The following is a 14,137-nucleotide window of genomic DNA, read 5'->3' as shown; positions in this document are numbered from 1 at the left end:
TTCAAGTGCCAAAATGGCCACACATATCCAGCTGTTTTGGCACTTCAAAGGATGCAAAGGGTGTGTTTGATGGACTGTGGTTTTTAAAAGCCTGGAAGTGCTGTACAAACAGCTGAAGGACTGTTAAGGGTTAATCGTTCATACAAACAGAGAGCCTTGAGTTACAAGCTACTCCAAGGAAATCTCATTGGGGAGCATGAGTTGAACAACAACAAAAAAGACTGCTGAACTGGCTGCTGAGGAGAAAGAAATCTGATTTCAGCCCTAGCTGAGAGGAGTTGAGTACCAACAGTTTCGTGATTCGGCCCTGACTGAGAGCAGTTTAATACAGACAGGAGAGCTGGGGCAAAGTTGGCAAGGAAGCTTGGGAAGTAGGTGAAGACTCCCATTCTGGCCAAAGAAAGGGGAGAAATCTTTTAGTGAGAGTTAGCCCTAGCGAGTGAAGAGATTCCTGATCAAGTGTGGTTGGAAATGATCTTAAGACTCAGTCAAAAATTGAAGAAAAGCACTGGTATTTGAAGTGAAGAGGGTTGGGGCTACTAGAAAGTGGGTACCAGCATTCTTAAACCCAAAAGAGAAACAGAATCCTAAAAGAAAGTGTACTGGAGTGTTTGGGAAAACATGGGAACAAAAGCCTCTAAACATAAGAATTTAAGTATCTGTGAAGAGCACAGCGGGACAAAAGAGTATTTGCCCACCATATTGTGGGCACAGTCAGGATCAGGCCCTCACATCATTTTAAAATGGCTTAAAAATGGTCAAAGCTGTGGATGCAGTCATGTCTAGTATGTCCCTTGGACAAATGATCTAAAATCTTTCATACATAGAAACTTCTATGGTAGCCTTCACTTGTTCTATTCTTACATTATCTCCTCCTTTCTTCATTTATCACTACAGTCTGTGGTGTTTCTTCTCTTTTCAGAAATTTTTAACCTAGTCTCCAAACTCAAAAGGTCATTTCCATCCAGAACAGCTGTTAAGGCGACTATCAACAAAATAGCGTATGATTTCTATTGCAAAGTGGAAAGCAATAACAAAGAAAAATAACATAACCCCATCTCTTTCTCCTTATCACTGCAAGTCTTGTTAGTAACAGCAAATATAATTTGGGGTAAGGGAGGAGAATCACACAAAGCATTACAAATTCATTCCTGGTGGAATAAATATTTAATTTTATTGTATACAAATAAAAATGGGACACAGCCATACAAAACAATTAACAGAAATATTCACTACCAAGACTTATTCTTAAGTCATGTTAATATCATGGCTGACAAACCTGAGTAGGAAAGAAAGGAAGCAAGAAAAGGAGGAGAGACTGGTGGTGAGTGGAAATAAGATGCCCCCACAAATCCTTGTGGGTCCTCTACTTGTATTAATAATTCTCTGTAAAGGGAATACTAACACCATAAGTGAAATAATACGCTACAGCCTCTCTCATAGATATACTAATTTTTTTTTTTTAATTTACAGGGGACTATGCAGCTGAGTACTAATAAGGGATTTTTCCAACCACCATTTGTAACAGCCCATTCTACCACCTCAGAATGCTACTGCCTAACCCTGCTTAAGGTTGCCAACTGGCCAGGAAAGAATGGCCTGCATTGAGACATCACATCGAACTGAAGCTTGACTAAACTATGATGTTTTGAATCAATCTCCACAGGCAAGAGAAACGCATGAGCATTGCAGAAAGCACTGTTGTTCCTCAGTCGTATGGTTTTAAGTTGCTGCTTGCTGTGATAACCCAATGCATCCAGAGTCTTTAAGACTATGGCTTCTGCAGGCAGGCTCAGAATCAGCATACTCCACCATTAAACTTGCACTGGATTGTTAGCCAAGCCCTTACACACACACTGATTTCTCTGCAAGTACACTTCCAAATGCAACTACACTTCCAGGCAAGTACACTTCCAAACGCAGCCTAAAAAATAAAGATTGCATTAATCAGGCCACTGCCAAAAAAAAGCATCCCCATGGTACTACTGTAACATATGGATTGGCTTATTTTGCACTCGCCGCCAACATCCAAAGAGCTTTCATACCCCTGCCTATGGCAGCTGCTGGTAACATAGAAAGGGAGCATGAAGACTCCCTAACTGAGACTTCTTAAGAAGGGGAAGGAAGAACATCACAGAAACAACATTTGTTACAACTGAAACCGGAGTCTTCTCTTTTGGGATTAATGGATACTCAGCTGGAAAGAAGGCATGGAACTTTGTTTTTATCTATGATAACGACAGCGAGATTATTATATGCACAAAAGTGGAAGAGTCTGATACTGCCTTCAATACAGGAATTCGCTGTGATGGCTAAATTTACTTCACTGATTAGAGAAAAGACAGTAAGTTTGTTTATTGCTGATTAGAAACCCCTTACATACTTTTTGCATGGAACAGATAATGATTTGACAATTTGTGGGTTTGATGAATAAGGAATTTTGGCAATATAAAAAACAGAGCTTTTCTTTGTAAACATAGAGTAAGAGTACATTTTGTAATAATATCTGTATTTGTCGCAGAGTAAATTGGAAACCTTCTTTTAGTCCCCCCCCTTTTCTATATTTTAGTGTCTTTTAGTCAGCTGTTATTCTTTTTCTTTTTTCTTTTACATAAAGTTTAATTTTTTAAAAAGGCATTTGTGACAGAATTTCTGTGGCCAGTGTGCGTTCTCTAGCTCTCAGTCAACAAAATCCAAACGCACTGCATTAAGTGAGCCTGGCATATTTATCTTTTTATTTACTTTATTTATGCTCCACCTTTCTCCCCAGTGGAGACCCAAGGTGGCTTACATAATTGTCCTCTCTTTCATTTTATCCCCACAGCGACACTGTGAAACAGGTTACATTGAAAATCTGTGACTGGCCCAAGGACACCCAGCAAGTTTTCACAGTAGAGTGTGGATTCAAAGCTGGTTCTCCCAGACCCTAGTTTGACACTCTAACCACTACTTCATGCTGGTTCTCAGAGGTCAGAATGTTGGACTAGGATCTGGAAGACACAGGTTCAAATCCCCACTCTACCATGTAAGCTCACTGGGTAACCTTGGGCCAGACACACTCTCAGCCTAACTACCTCGCAGGGTTGTTGTGAGGATAAAATGGAGGAGGGGATTTAAGCCTCTTTAGGTCTTAACTGGGGAGAAAACCAAGGCATAAATATTTAAACAAATAAACAGTATTGTTACTCACAACCCAAATAATTTTAGTCTACTATCTTTCCCTAACGTTTAGACGATTTTACAAACAAGAGGTAGCTCATTGGGTTGGACCCAGACTAAATTTCCCGTCAGCAGAATGGGACTTTCCTGCTTCTCCCTTCCCACTACTATCTCCATGAAATGCTGTTCTTGGGGAATAAGGGACCCTAAAGAACAAGATGAGGGGAGTCTGCAGCAGGAAGGAAGAGTCAGTGGAAACTGCCAGTTTAGGCACTGGGAGCAAACTAAAGGATGGTTTTGCTTCTAGACAGATGGAAAGTTTCTTCTTTTTATTTTATTCAAACAAATATTATGGCAATATCCAATATACTAGCCTTATTCCTCTTTACTTCTATAAGGGTTTTGTCTAGTTACAGCCAAACTTTATGCTAATAGCAAGCTACCTACCAAAGAATTATGGCTTTGATTGGGATCAAACTACATTTATCTACAGCATAAATGGAAAATAAGGTTTGTGGCGGGGGGGGGGGATTGTTACAACTCCTCAACCCGACAACCTGCTTCTGTTTCCTTACATAGCGGCACCTCAGGTAAATTTTAAGAATTGCAATTTCTTCTAAACCTAATCCCATTACAAACACATGTAGAGATCTAAACACACTTTAATATATGTTAGATTTCCATTATATTGATGGATACTAACATTCCAACCAACCCTAAACACAGATACAGTTAGGGTCACCAGCTTTTAAATTGCTCTCCCTAGCTGTCCCTTTAATATCAGTTTGGTTTGCATCAAATACCAAATGATGTTATTCATACCATGAAAAACTTCCACTGGCCATTGCTATTAGTGAACTGTCTATTAAAGGAGCAGGACATTCTTTATTCAGACAACCCAGCCAAACAAAACGCACTCTGAAGACCCACTGGCTTCAGTGAAGGTGTCACTCTTGCATTAAAATCAATAGGAAGGTGAGATGCTTAAAATCTGGGCCCAAAAGTCAGTCTCACCGAGGATGCAATCTAAGAACTCTTTCCTTGGTGTAAGCCGCCTGGATAAAATGGGACTTACTTCCAAAGAGACCTCCAAGTATGCATGTTTAGCAGCACAGGCTCTCTACTTGCATTGTAATATGGCTGTGCAGGTCTGTTCATCTTTGTATCTTATTATAAGAAGGGCAACTCTTTTTTTTTCTTTTAAGTTACAAGGCAACTAGAATAACGCCCTTTGAGAATGAACTGGGATCAGCCATTCACACTGACAGAAGAATTAACCAGCTGTTAGCCATTTTTAATGCAGTCAATCCCCAACTGTCCTCAAGCCTTACAGAAAAGCCGGTTTCTAGGCTGCCTTCCACAACACTACCGGGCTGCGCACAGCACTGATCCCCCAGGGACAGAAACGACGGGTCACTCGGTGCTTGCTAGAACTGTTCGTTTTAACCTGGGTCTGACAGAGCTGCCAGAACAACACAAACTCTGCAGCAGCCGAGCGAGCGAAATAAGTTTGGGAACGGCGCAGCCAAGAAAACGGCCGGCGTTGCCAAGTTGTGTGGCTGGCGGGAAAGCGATTTTTTTTGCCACCCTCACCTCGTCCTCCAGAAGCGTAGGCAGAGGCTCAAAGTCACCGCAGTCCTCCTCCAGCGCTTGCTCCTCTGCAAATCCGTCCATTGCTCCGACTTCTCCAGGTTCCTCTCCACCTGAAGCGGTGGAGGAATCTCTCCGCTTGAGCGGCCTAAACGCCCAGTGCCTTGGCGCTCCCTGTGCGGCACATCCCCGAATGGTGCACCTGCTTTGGGCGGCGCCCCCAGTGCGGCTTTGACTACGTCTAACTTCTCCCCCGTTTCCTTTTCCCTCTGTCTCCTCAGTTTGCTGCTCGGGCCCGTCCCTCTTGTTGTCCCCCCTTTCCTCCCCGCACCGCCCTGCAATAGCGTTTGCTAAGGAAGTGCCCCCGCGCCCCTAGCAACAGACGCCCGACGCCTCGGCTTCTACAACACACACACACAGCCACCCACGGTGCAGCGGCACACGGCCAACAGAGAAGCCCGCCTCCTTTTTCTGACCCTGGCCAGGCCGGCCGTCCTAAGCGGGGAAGAAATTTCCCCTCCGCGTAGGAAGGCAGTTTTCACCCATGAAACTAAAGGGAGAATTTTGTTGCACGCAGAGAAGAAACTGCAAGTAGCAGCTCTCAAGTATGATACTTTCAAAAGAGCTTTCTACAAAAAGATTGTATAGTTACCTTTATAAGTCCACGGGGAAGGGCGCGGGAAATCCAAAACCACCACGGATGAAAAGTCACAGGAGAAATTTTAATGTCCCCCAGAAATCTTTGAGGCGGGATGTTTTTTTACAAAATGAAAGGGAGGGGGATTTCAAGCCATGGCTGAAACTCTCCAAATCTGTAGGCTGGGTCTTTTGCATTATGTCCTGCAATCTAAATAATTTCCCCCCTCCTTTTTATGTTTTGTTGTTTGCCCAGAACATCAAACCTGGAAAAGTGGTTTTGGAGAATTGTTCACTGCTTTGTGACACTGGTTGGTATTTCCTGGGTGTTGTTTTTCCTTAATACAAAAACAAAAAGATGTTTCATAGCTCCTCTTCAGACATTTGTAGTATAAATTTTTGTCAGGGAATGCAAGCATCCTCCTACCATGCACACACCCCAGTTAGGTTCAGTCAGGTTGCAGCACCTGTTGCTATGAGGGGCTCCTTTCCTTTGTAAATACTCTGGTGGCCTGATGCTGAGAGGTAAAGAGAGAAGGATCAGAGCTGCAAAGTGAGGAGGGAAGCCAAGAGGCCCAGCATCTCTGCAGCCCACCTCGGGCCTAGGTGGCAATGGCACAGCTGTGAGGGCATGGATCTCATCCTGTGCTTTCCCCGCCAGATGCAAGGGCGGACTGCAGAGGCAGTGCCGTAGGTCTGGGAGGCGCAATTACACTCCACGCTGATCACATTCCTCCCTCTACTGATTGGGTTTTTCCAAGCAATTATTTGAGTAGGGAACTCTGCCTGGCATTTATAGGCTTTATGCTGCAATAAATCTGCTAGTCCTGAAGGTGCCTCCTTTTTGTTTCATTTGTTTCCATCACCAGATGAACATTGCTAACCAGATCACAACAAAGGTATTTTGATCCCAAGTGTTATTAAAAATAAATAAATAACCCTGCACTATTGGGACACATTTCTATTGATCAATGAATGCATTCCAGGATTATAATGTTCACATTTTAAATGTGGTAGACTCTTAGATTTTCAGGAATTCTAGGGACCCTTTTACTGACTATTGAATACTCTAGAAATGCACTGAAGTGCACAGATTTATAGTAATATAAACTTTCCAGAAGGCTGATATTTAATGATTCAGGTCCAATAGCACCTTAAAGATCAAATAGATTTCCTGGGTATGAGCTTTCAAGAGCCAAAGTTCCCTTCTTCAGATATCTGAAGAAGGGAGCTTTGACTCTTGAAAGCACATCCTTTGCAGATTCTCTGGTAGGGTATTGCTGAGAGGGAAGGGTCAGAGCTGCAAAGTGAACAGGGAAGCCTAGAGGCAACTCTTCAGCCTTTCTTCCCGAGATCAGATTGTAATGGGTGGCAGAGAGCCAAAGTTGCAAAAAGGATTTTTAGAAGACATATATTTCAGTTTAGTCGAATTGGTCAAAATGTACCTAATACTTGAGACTACCTGCATCAGGCTAAAAATAATAGAGGTATTATTTTAATCAGAGTGGCCAGATGCCAGAAAGGACAAGCAAGAAAGCAGGAAAAGAATCAAGGCACTATGTAATGAAAGGCACAAGCTGTAGCTTTGTAGTCAACTCCACATTGTCTTGCATTGGGAAAATACAGCAATTTGTGCAAGAGGTACAATCATCCCGCTAGTCTGCAATCAAAAGCAACAAGTGCAAGACAGAAAACTGTGTGCGAGCTAATGAGATACAGCAGGACAACGGTAGAGGCAGCACTGAAGAATTTGACATGGATCCAGAGTTTGAAGAAAGTAAAAGGAATTAATATTAGGAACCAATGCAATATTTAATCCATTATGCTATGGGATACTTTTAGTCCATGAAATGATCACAAAGCAAAGTGTCATTTTGGATGTTCTTACGTGGATTGATAAGGTAATGAAAGTAAAAATGTAAAACTATGTGCATAGTGGTGACAAACTACCAGTAAAGTAAAAATAAAACAAGTTGAATTGGTAATGTTTCTGATGGACAGAGGGAACCGTTTCTAATTCCAACATTGCTGAACAAATACATTTAAAAAAACAATTACCCCTTCCCCAGGAAGAAAATTTTGGCGACAGAGCTGACACTGAATATTTATGGACGCATTGGCTATATTTTGGCATGTTCTGTTATGTGGACAGAGTTCTTTTTTATTTCACACTGACTTTTGGATTATAAGCAGCAATTGAAGCCATTTTTTATTTTTTAATTAAAGGCAAAAGATTATTACAATCACTGTGAATCAGGTGACATAAAAATGAAAAAAAATATATTGCCAGACGGTTTATTCAATAAAAATGGAACAAAATGAAAATCCAGCTCAAAAATTATGGCTCTTGTCACGTTTTATTCATATGCTGTGTTTCATATGCTGTTAGCTACAATTCAATACTATTATAGCAACAAAATAACACCATTCTAAACTATCACGTTTCACATTTTTTTTCATACAAGTTCAAACTTCTTGCCATATTGTCAATCTCATTCATGTCTTCATCCTTTTGGAAAGCCAAAAGTTTTACATGCACATAATAGTCTCTGACCTTATCCAAAAAAGTTCTCTTCATCAGTATTTTCTTCAACTTCCACAATTTAGCTAATATTAGTCTAGCAGCTATTATGACATACGGTGGATTTTTTTCCTCCTGGATTTTTTTAGAATAGTACCTACATAATTTAACACAAATAATTCTGGTATATGTATTGTCGAAGGCTTTCATGGCCGGAGAATGATGGTTGTTGTGGGTTTTCCGGGCTGTATTGCCGTGGTCTTGGCATTGTAGTTCCTGACGTTTCGCCAGCAGCTGTGGCTGGCATCTTCAGAGGTGTAGCACCAAAAGACAGAGATCTCTGTCTTTTGGTGCTACACCTCTGAAGATGCCAGCCACAGCTGCTGGCGAAACGTCAGGAACTACAATGCCAAGACCACGGCAATACAGCCCGGAAAACCCACAACAACCATAATTCTGGTATAGTTTCAATACTATATCCAATTCCTTTTGAAAGCATTTTTAGCATTTGATGCAACCATAGCTTCAAGGGGGTCAATTCCTTTCCCTATTCTCCCGTACTAATTCTGACTTGTAGCATAGTAGTTAAGTGGTTGGGCTGCAGATCAGCACTCTGCCCACCTAAGTCACACATCTCTGCTCAGATGGTCCTAAATACACTCTCCCCCACCAGAGCCACCGAGGACCACCCTGGGCCCCCAGACAAAAATTCCATACGGGTCTTGCAATATGAAGAAGAAGAATGTACTGTCAAGTTACGGCTGACTCATGGCAATCCCAACCATGGGGTGTTCAAGGCAAGAGATGAGCAAAAGTGGTTTGCCACTGCCTTCCTCAGTGTAGCAACCCCCTCATCTAAAATAAATACCATAAAATAAACAACTTGGCTTTCTGTTACTGATAACAGAATAATAATTGCAATCAAATATGGTGCAACCCCCGCTCCTCCCCCCCCATAACAACAACAAACTAGGCACAAGCAGAATCAGGAAGACTCTCCAGCCAAGAGCTTAGAACACTCAAGCACACTAGCAATTAAATAATAACAACATTCAATTAATATACTGCCCTTCAGGACAACTTAATGCCCACTCAGAGTTTTTTACAAAGTGTGTTGTTATCTTCATGACAATCCCCTTGTGAGGTGGGTGAGGCTGAGAGAGCTCCAAGAAGCTGTGACTGGACCAAGGTCACGCAGCTGGCTTCAAGTGGAGGAGTGGGGAATCAAACCCGGTTCTCCAGATTAGAGTCCTGCCACTCTTAACCACTACACCAAACTGGCTTGTTAAGACGCAAGTTACCGGTGAATGTGCCCCATTGAATAAAATGAGACATCAGTTTCTCAAAAAGTACTCAATTGAAAAAATACTTTAAAAATATTTCTACTAACCCAGAACAAAAAGCAAACTCACAGCAACATGAAGATGTTTGAAGGGGAAAGGAAAATTGGGGAGATGAGAAAAGTTGGTTTTATCCTGCAGGGAGGAGGCAAGTGAGCCAAGTCCCCGTATGCTTTTTTCTTCCTGCACCTGCCCTAACTTTAAAAAGGGATTCTAATCCACAATGCGGAAATCCAGCTAGCTCCAGCTCCCCTCCCTTCCCTTCCCCTCCTGCTGCCTCCATAAAGTGCAATATGTTTCCCATACTGGCCAACCAGTTGATTCCGGGAATCCCACCAGCAGAGAATAAAGGCAACAGCTACTCCACAGTTGCCCTCCAAAATTGGCATTCAAGAGTATAGTCTCCGAACATGCTATCAATGGCATCTCATGGACCTGTCCACCTCTACAAATCCTTCTAATAGCCTTTTAAAGTTTTCAAAACCAGTGGACATCATTTTTATAGTAGTTTATTCAATGAATTGATTATGTAGCACATGGTATAGTAGTTTCTTTTGGCTGTCCTGAGCCCCAGGTTAACTATGAATGAACTCTGACAGTGAGGCAGGAAAAAAAAATCCTCACCTTAATTGTCTTCACATAATTCAGTAGTTTATAAGCCTCTATATTTATATGGTTTATCTATCTGTATAAGCCTGTATAGATGTCTAAAAAGAGCATGTGTAGCTTTCCTTACCTCTTTCCAGCCCAAGCATTCTGGTCAAAATGCCCTCCCCTTTTATTAAAGATTCTGAAAACTCCCTTGTTCTCTTTGCATTAGCCCCTGAGGATTCTCTGTATCAAATATTCAGTTTGCACAGTCTGTACTTCTTAATATTTCTCTATGTAGCCATGTGCCTAATTTTGTAATTTAAATTTACACAGACACGTTCATCTACCAGTACAGAATACATTTCTTACATCTGATGAAGTGGGCTCCAGCTAAATCTAGCAAGGCCAACTATCAGATGTCCTACCAATACAGCGAACAGCTATAATAACTAGGGTTGCCTGCTCCAAGTTGGGAAATTCCTGGAGGTCTGGGGGGTGAAACCTGGAGAAAGTGGGATTTGGGGAAAGGACCTTGGCACAGCATAATTTCATAGAGTCCCCCCCCCCCCAAAGTAGCCATTTTCTCCAGGTGAACTGATCTCTGTGGCCTGGAGACCAGTTGAAATTCCGGGAGATCTCCAACCACCACCTGGAGGCTGTCAACCCTAATAATAACCTATGGTTTGAACAGTGCTTAATATGCAATTAAAATCACTTCTGATTATTGGGGGGCGAGAGCAGTTCCAACTTCTAATCTCAGACTTATGTGCTTTAACTCAGTCTAAAGATGATGTATTTTAAAACCACAAACAAATTATGGTCACATAAACTAGGATATTGTTTGCTTTGATATAAAGGCATTCACCATGCCATATTCACAAACATTAAAACAGATCACAATGCATGCAAAGTGTTATGCCAGGGGCAGGGCAAATCAGTCTTTTGCTAATTTGATAGATTCTTGGGAAATACAAACACCCACACAAATAACCTTTCTGAACATGGTATGAAGAAAGGTTTTCTGTTCTTCAGTTATATGTTTTAACTCCCCAGCCAGGTTAAGGGTAATGGGAAAGACAAAAGCAGAATTAGGGGGGAGGGGAGAGAATTAGGGCATACCAGATAGCTGGTCAGCTCATGTCTGCTTCAGCCTTGCAGCCATGGAGATCTAAATCAAAAAGAGTCCAGTAGCACCTTTAAGACTAACCAATTTTATTGTAGCATAAGCTTTCGAGAATCAAGTTCTCTTCGTCAGATGCCTGATCAAAACTGGGCAGATACAGAAGAGGAGGGGGGAAGAGAGAGAGAGAGGAAAGAAGGGGACATATATCACAAGGGGACAGAATGCAATTAGCGTGGAGGCAATCAAAACATTCCTTTGCTTGGAAATGTAAACATCTCCTTTTGGTGTGCAGTCAGTTTGCCGTATTAGTTTGTAGCAGTGAAAGTATCCAATTCCTATGTAGTATAAGCCTTCGATAACCACAGCTCTCCCTGCCAGCTGCATCTGACAAAGAGAACTGTGGTCCCCGAAAGCCCACACCAGGCGTCACTGGGCTCCCCCAGATTTGTACAGAGGCAGGGATGTGCGTTTCGGCATTCAGAATGCCGAAACAAAAGTGTTTCGGCTTCTTTCGGGGAATGCCGAAACGTTTCGGGGAATGCCGAAACGTTTCGGGTAGCCGAAAGAAAAAAGCCGAAACGTTTCGGGATTCTTTCGGCTTTCTTTCGGCTTTTCAATGGGAAAATGCCTCCGTCTTCCCGGACGTCTGGGGGAGGCATTTTCCCACCGAATAAGCCCAAAATTGGTGGGGACCTTCCTCTAACCCTTCTCTAACAACCACCCAAGTTTCAGACAGATTGGACTTTGGGGGGCCATGTTATGGCCCCCCCAAAGCAGGTCCCCCCATCCTCCCATAAGAAAGTGAAGGAGCAGCATATTGTTAGCATGCTGCTACTCATCTTCTTCATTATTTCCTATGGGGAAAAAATGAAGAAGCAGGCTTCCTTTGCCAGGGGTGGCATTTTGCATGCAAAATGCCCCCTCACCCTCAGGGGCCCTTCTCCCACCCCTCCTCCCACCCCCCACCAAGGCTCAGCCTGCTCCCACTTGGGGGGGCATTTCATGGCCTCCCCAAGTAGGTGCTCTAATCTCTACCACTGACAGCTGGGGGAGGCTTGTGTTGCCAGGGGTGGCATTTTGCATGCAAAATGCCCCCTCACCCTCAGGGGCCCTTCTCCCACCCTTCCCCCCACCCCCCACCCAGGCTCAGACTGCTCCCACTTGGGGGGGCCATTTCATGGCCTCCCCAAGTAGGTGCTCTTTTCTCTACCACTGACAGCTGGGGAAGGCTTGTCTTGCCAGGGGTGGCATTTTGCATGCAAAATGCCCCCCAGCCCTCTGGGGCCCTTCTCCCACCCTTCCTCCCACCCCCCACCAAGGCTCAGACTGCTCCCACTTGGGGGGGGGCATTTCATGGCCTCCCCAAGTAGGTCCTCTCAGCCCCTAAAGTCCACCCCTTACAGCCCCACACAAACCCAATTCCCCCCCAGCTGCCACACACAGACCCAAATCCCCACATTATCCCCTCACAGACCCAAATCCACCCCCACCTGCCCCACACCCATAACCCCAGGAACAGGCTGGCAAAGGCCAGCCCTCTCCCTTTGTTCCCTATGCTGGGAACTTCTAAACTCTCTTTCCCTGGGCAATTCTGCACAGCCCAGGGGTGCCACAATGGTGGGCACATTTCTGAGTGCCAGCTGGTCCCTGTGAAAGAGCACCTGAACCACAGACACCCTCCCTCAAATTCCCCCATGACCTACAGAGATGGCTGGCCAGCCAGCCCCATTGTTCCCTATGATGGGAACCAACTGCACAACAAAGAATAAAACAAGAACAACACAAAATAAAGTTTTAAATTTTTTTTCTCCCTTCCAAAGTACAAGTAGGCAAAGCATTATGACACATTACACCAGCAGTCCCCCACACAGAAAAATAACACAACTCACTTAACATCAGAGAATCACAAAAACACAATTCCTGTCAAAAACACTTTATTTCTTGAACAGCTTTAGGTTACACAGCAGGGGGGAACACCAAAGGGCATGGCAGCACTATCTTACACAAAAATAACACAACTCACTTAACATCAGAGAATCACAAAGCACAATTCCTGTCAAAAACACTTTATTTCTTGAACAGCTTTAGGTTACACAGCAGGGGGGCACAACAGGGCATGATAGCAATGTACTACAAAAAATAATACAACCCACTTCACCGTTTTTGACAGCAATTGTGTTTGTGTGATTCTCTGATGTGAAGTGAGTTGTGTTATTTTTGTGTAGTACACTGCTTTCCTGCTCTGTGGTGCCTTCCTACTGTGTAACCTAAAGCAGTTACAGAAATAAAGTGCTTTTGACAGCAATTTTTTGGGGTGATTCTTTAATGTGAAGTGAGTTGTGTTATTTTTGTGTAAGATACTGCTTCCATGCCCTTTGGTGTTCCCCCCCTGCTGTGTAGCCTAAAGCTGTTCAAGAAATAAAGTGTTTTTGACAGGAATTGTGCTTTTGTGATTCTCTGATGTTAAGTGAGTTGTGTTATTTTTGTGTAAGATAGTGCTGCCATGCCCTTTGGTGTTCCCCCCCTGCTGTGTAACCTAAAGCTGTTCAAGAAATAAAGTGTTTTTGACAGGAATCATGTTTTGTGATTCTCTGATGTTAAGTGAGTTTTGTTTTAATTTTTCTGTGTGGGGGACTGCTGGTGTAATGTGTCATAATGCTTTGCCTACTTGTACTTTGGAAGGGAGAAAATAATTTTTTTAAAACTTTATTTTGTGTTGTTCTTGTTTTATTCTTTGTTGTGCAGTTGGTTCCCATCATAGGGAACAATGGGGCTGGCTGGCCAGCCATCTCTGTAGGTCGTGGGGGAATTTGAGGGAGGGTGTCTGTGGTTCAGGTGCTCTTTCACAGGGACCAGCTGGCACTCAGAAGTGTGCCCACCATTGTGGCACCCCTGGGCTGTGCAGAATTGCCCAGGGAAAGAGAGTTTAGAAGTTCCCAGCATAGGGAACAAAGGGAGAGGGCTGGCCTTTGCCAGCCTGTTCCTGGGGTTATGGGTGTGGGGCAGGTGGGGGTGGATTTGGGTCTGTGAGGGGCTAATGTGGGGATTTGGGTCTGTGTGTGGCAGCTGGGGGGGAATTGGGTTTGTGTGGGGCTGTAAGGGGTGGACTTTAGGGGCTGAGAGGACCTACTTGGGGAGGCCATGAAATGGCCCCCCCAAGTGGGAGCAGTCTGAGCC

General features: G+C 43.6%; 1 protein-coding gene across 1 annotated transcript in view; it reads right to left on the bottom strand.

Moving 5' to 3' along the window:
- Window positions 1-4,992, bottom strand: part of KNDC1 (kinase non-catalytic C-lobe domain containing 1) — a 90,476-nt gene extending 85,484 nt beyond the window's left edge. The window contains exon 1 of the mRNA XM_054983134.1: window positions 4,753-4,992. Within this exon, the coding sequence (XP_054839109.1) occupies window positions 4,753-4,833 (81 nt within the window). The 5' untranslated portion in view covers window positions 4,834-4,992. The remainder of the gene's footprint in view (window positions 1-4,752) is intronic.
- Window positions 4,993-14,137: the final 9,145 nt, after the last annotated feature.

This window comes from Eublepharis macularius, chromosome 6 (assembly GCF_028583425.1).
Source record: "Eublepharis macularius isolate TG4126 chromosome 6, MPM_Emac_v1.0, whole genome shotgun sequence".
In the NCBI taxonomy this organism is placed as follows: Eukaryota; Metazoa; Chordata; class Lepidosauria; order Squamata; family Eublepharidae; genus Eublepharis; species Eublepharis macularius.
This window is presented reverse-complemented; position numbering and strand designations above follow the sequence as displayed.